The sequence below is a fragment of the Amaranthus tricolor genome, chromosome 12 (genome assembly GCF_026212465.1).
Source record: "Amaranthus tricolor cultivar Red isolate AtriRed21 chromosome 12, ASM2621246v1, whole genome shotgun sequence".
NCBI classification, from domain to species: domain Eukaryota; kingdom Viridiplantae; phylum Streptophyta; class Magnoliopsida; order Caryophyllales; family Amaranthaceae; genus Amaranthus; species Amaranthus tricolor.
Genome location: NC_080058.1, coordinates 16,455,404 through 16,458,179, shown reverse-complemented (window position 1 = coordinate 16,458,179; position 2,776 = coordinate 16,455,404). Strand labels below are relative to the sequence as shown.

The 2,776-nt window shown below is 31.4% G+C and overlaps 1 protein-coding gene across 1 annotated transcript; it reads right to left on the bottom strand.

Moving 5' to 3' along the window:
* Positions 1–254: 254 nt before the first annotated feature.
* Positions 255–1,651, bottom strand: LOC130828636 (zinc finger BED domain-containing protein RICESLEEPER 2-like). The gene is made up of 4 exons (XM_057694601.1): positions 1,589–1,651; positions 1,142–1,466; positions 431–1,054; positions 255–325 (listed from the first exon to the last, which is right to left on the bottom strand). Exons 1-4 carry the CDS (start codon positions 1,649–1,651, stop codon positions 255–257), a joined length of 1,083 nt encoding a protein of 360 aa, XP_057550584.1.
* Positions 1,652–2,776: the final 1,125 nt, after the last annotated feature.

Genomic DNA, 2,776 nt, shown 5'->3' with positions numbered 1-2,776 from the left:
AATTACTTCTTGAAAGTTGTAGATCTTTTCAATTTTTTTTCCTTATTTCTTTTAACATTTTTTTTATATATAATTCAAATACTAAATCTCTATAAATACTTGACTTAATTAGTCATAAACTATTAAAATACAACCATTAATTAATTGAAATATAACCATAATTCTATAAACTCATAAAGTTACACATCTAAGATCTAACTATTAAAAAACTAAAGCAAGCGATTAAAATTTATAAGTTGAAACTTCAAGCTCCATTAATCATCTTCAACGACGTTAATAGTTTCATCGATTATGACCTCCGGATGCTCCAAAGTTAATGCATTACCTAAACCAAGAGCACGAACAGTAACAATATAAGGTTAAAAGAAAAATATTTTTACTCTTAAATATTAAATAATCAATTGAAAAATAATTAAAAATTTATACTAACCTTCCTCCATTTCTTCAAGTGCAAGCAAACTCTCCTCTATTGCTAAAGAAGTTCTAGAAATACGAAGCCAATCTTGTGCGCAAATAAGGGCTTCGGCCATCTTTGGAGTCAATGATGTTCGAAAATCATCAAGAATACGACCACCAGTACTAAAAGCATATTCAGAAGCAACGGTAGAAATAGGTATAGCAAGCACATCTTTAGACATCTTTTTAAGAATGGGATACCTTTTTGTTTGATCTTTCAACCATAGTAAAATATCAAAGTTAGAATCACGAGGTTCACATGCATCTTCTAAATACCTATCCAACTCACTTTTGTTTACATTGGTTAATGAACAACCTATCTCCATTTGATATCTTGAATTCATTAGTTCAATAAGGTCCACCTTCCCTATTCCTTGAGTCTCACTTTGAGTAAAAATGGAAGAGGTTGAAGAGGTGGAAGTGGAGGAAGTAGCTCTACTTGTCTTTGGTGGAGGCATAGAGCAAGTATAAGAATCAAACAAATTTTGAAAAACCATTTTAATCTTTAGTGACAAGAGAGTACCTTTTGTGGCATCATATGAAGCACCCACGATCCAATCAACATAATTCCACTTATGCCTAGGGTCAAGGAGAACAGCTACAAACACTAAAATATTGATATTATTAATGTTTCCATAATATTTTTCATATTTTGCCATCATATTGGTAGCCATTTTCCTCATACCCTCATTATCGACACTCATGTTATTGGCAAGCAATAATCTAGTCTCAAAAATCTCATGTGTATAGTTGCAAGTTACATAAGTAGACACTTTCTTCCAATCCTCTTCAATAGGAGCACCACCAAACTTCCTAAGTAACTTAACTAAAGCAGAATCTTTCATGCATAAAGAAGCAAATGAATTCTTAAATTTGATAGCAGATTCAAGTATTAGATAAGTTGAATTCCATCTAGTTTCAATATCCAAAACAACAAGGCTTTTGCTCTCCTCTTTCTCCTCTTTTATGCATTCTTTAAACTTTTTAAGCCTAGCAGGAGAAGACCTTACCTACTTCACAAGAACACGAACTTTCAAAATAGACAAATCAACTTCATTCAAACCATCTTTCACAATCAAATTCAAAATATGTGATGCACATCTCATATGTAGGTATTGACCCTCCAACAAACCAGTATCCCAAATGTTAAGTCTTTTCTTAAGGTAATTGGCCAATATGTCATTTGAACTTGCATTGTCTACGGTCAATGTCATGATATTTTTCAAACCCCAATCAATCAATCATTTTTCAACAGCTCTGCCAATAAGTATTCCCTTGTGACCAGCAATAGGACAAAAGTATATGATTTTCTTTTGCAAATTCCAGTTATCATCAATAAAATGTGAAGTCAAACACATATAACTTAAGTTTTGCCCCGATGTCCAAGTGTATGTTGTTAGACAAATTCGTGACTTAAAGTTTTGAAAAAACAATTTCAACTCAATTCTTTTTTCAATGAAAAGACTATAACAATCTCTAGTAGCAGTGCTACGAGAAGGAATCTTAAATAAAGGATTCAAAGCCCTACAATACTCATGAAATCCTTCACGTTCAACAAAAGCAAAAGGCATTTCATCCACAATAAGCATTGTAGCAAGTTTTTTCCTACACAAATCATAATCAAATTCCCACAATTTCGGAACACCAACACTATCAACACTACCATCCTCATTGAGTCTTCTAGTAATATCAAATTCAATTTTCTTTTGCTTCATATCCAAATTTGGAGGATATTTTTTGCATCTTTTAGTATGATTAGCCAAAGGAGCTGTTCCATTTTTGCTAGGACAACTAATAGAAGTTTTGTAATACTTACAATGAGCAATTGTTGAATTTAATTCATCAACTGTGTAATGATCCCACCATCTTGACCTATTACTCCTCATACCAGTAGTTGCACGACGTTGTTTTTTCTGTTTTTTAATTAGTGATCTTGTATCTTCATCCTCATAGAACAAGCGATCAACACTCTCTTCAAATTGAGTTCCTTCATTCGGTAGTGAATTTCCATTATCATCAAAAGACGACCCCATGTTCTATACAAAACATATATTAAAGAATTTCCATTAGCTTAAATTAGGACATCTTTATTTCACACTTTCACTTATTAGATAAACTTTCAAAATACAAGTGAATAGGTACTACATAAAGTAACCATTATTGTAAACTTTATAGTTAAGTAAAGCCTACCAATTGAAAAGAGATTATCAATTATCATTATCATCATAAATTCATAATGTACAAGTTATATATAAAACAAAATATTAAAGCAGAATTCAGTTACCAATTATCAACATAAATTCATAATGTACAAGTTATA

Excerpts from the sequence above, each read along its gene's own strand:
- LOC130828636 (XM_057694601.1), bottom strand. The coding sequence starts at position 1,651 with ATGCAAGTTCAAATGACATATTGGCCAATTACCTTAAGAAAAGACTTA. Across the intron at positions 1,055-1,141 it reads CATGAGTGTCGATAATGAGG|CTGTTCTCCTTGACCCTAGG; the intron begins GTATGAGGAAAA and ends TAGTGTTTGTAG. Across the intron at positions 326-430 it reads ACTTGAAGAAATGGAGGAAG|GTAATGCATTAACTTTGGAG; the intron begins GTTAGTATAAAT and ends CTCTTGGTTTAG.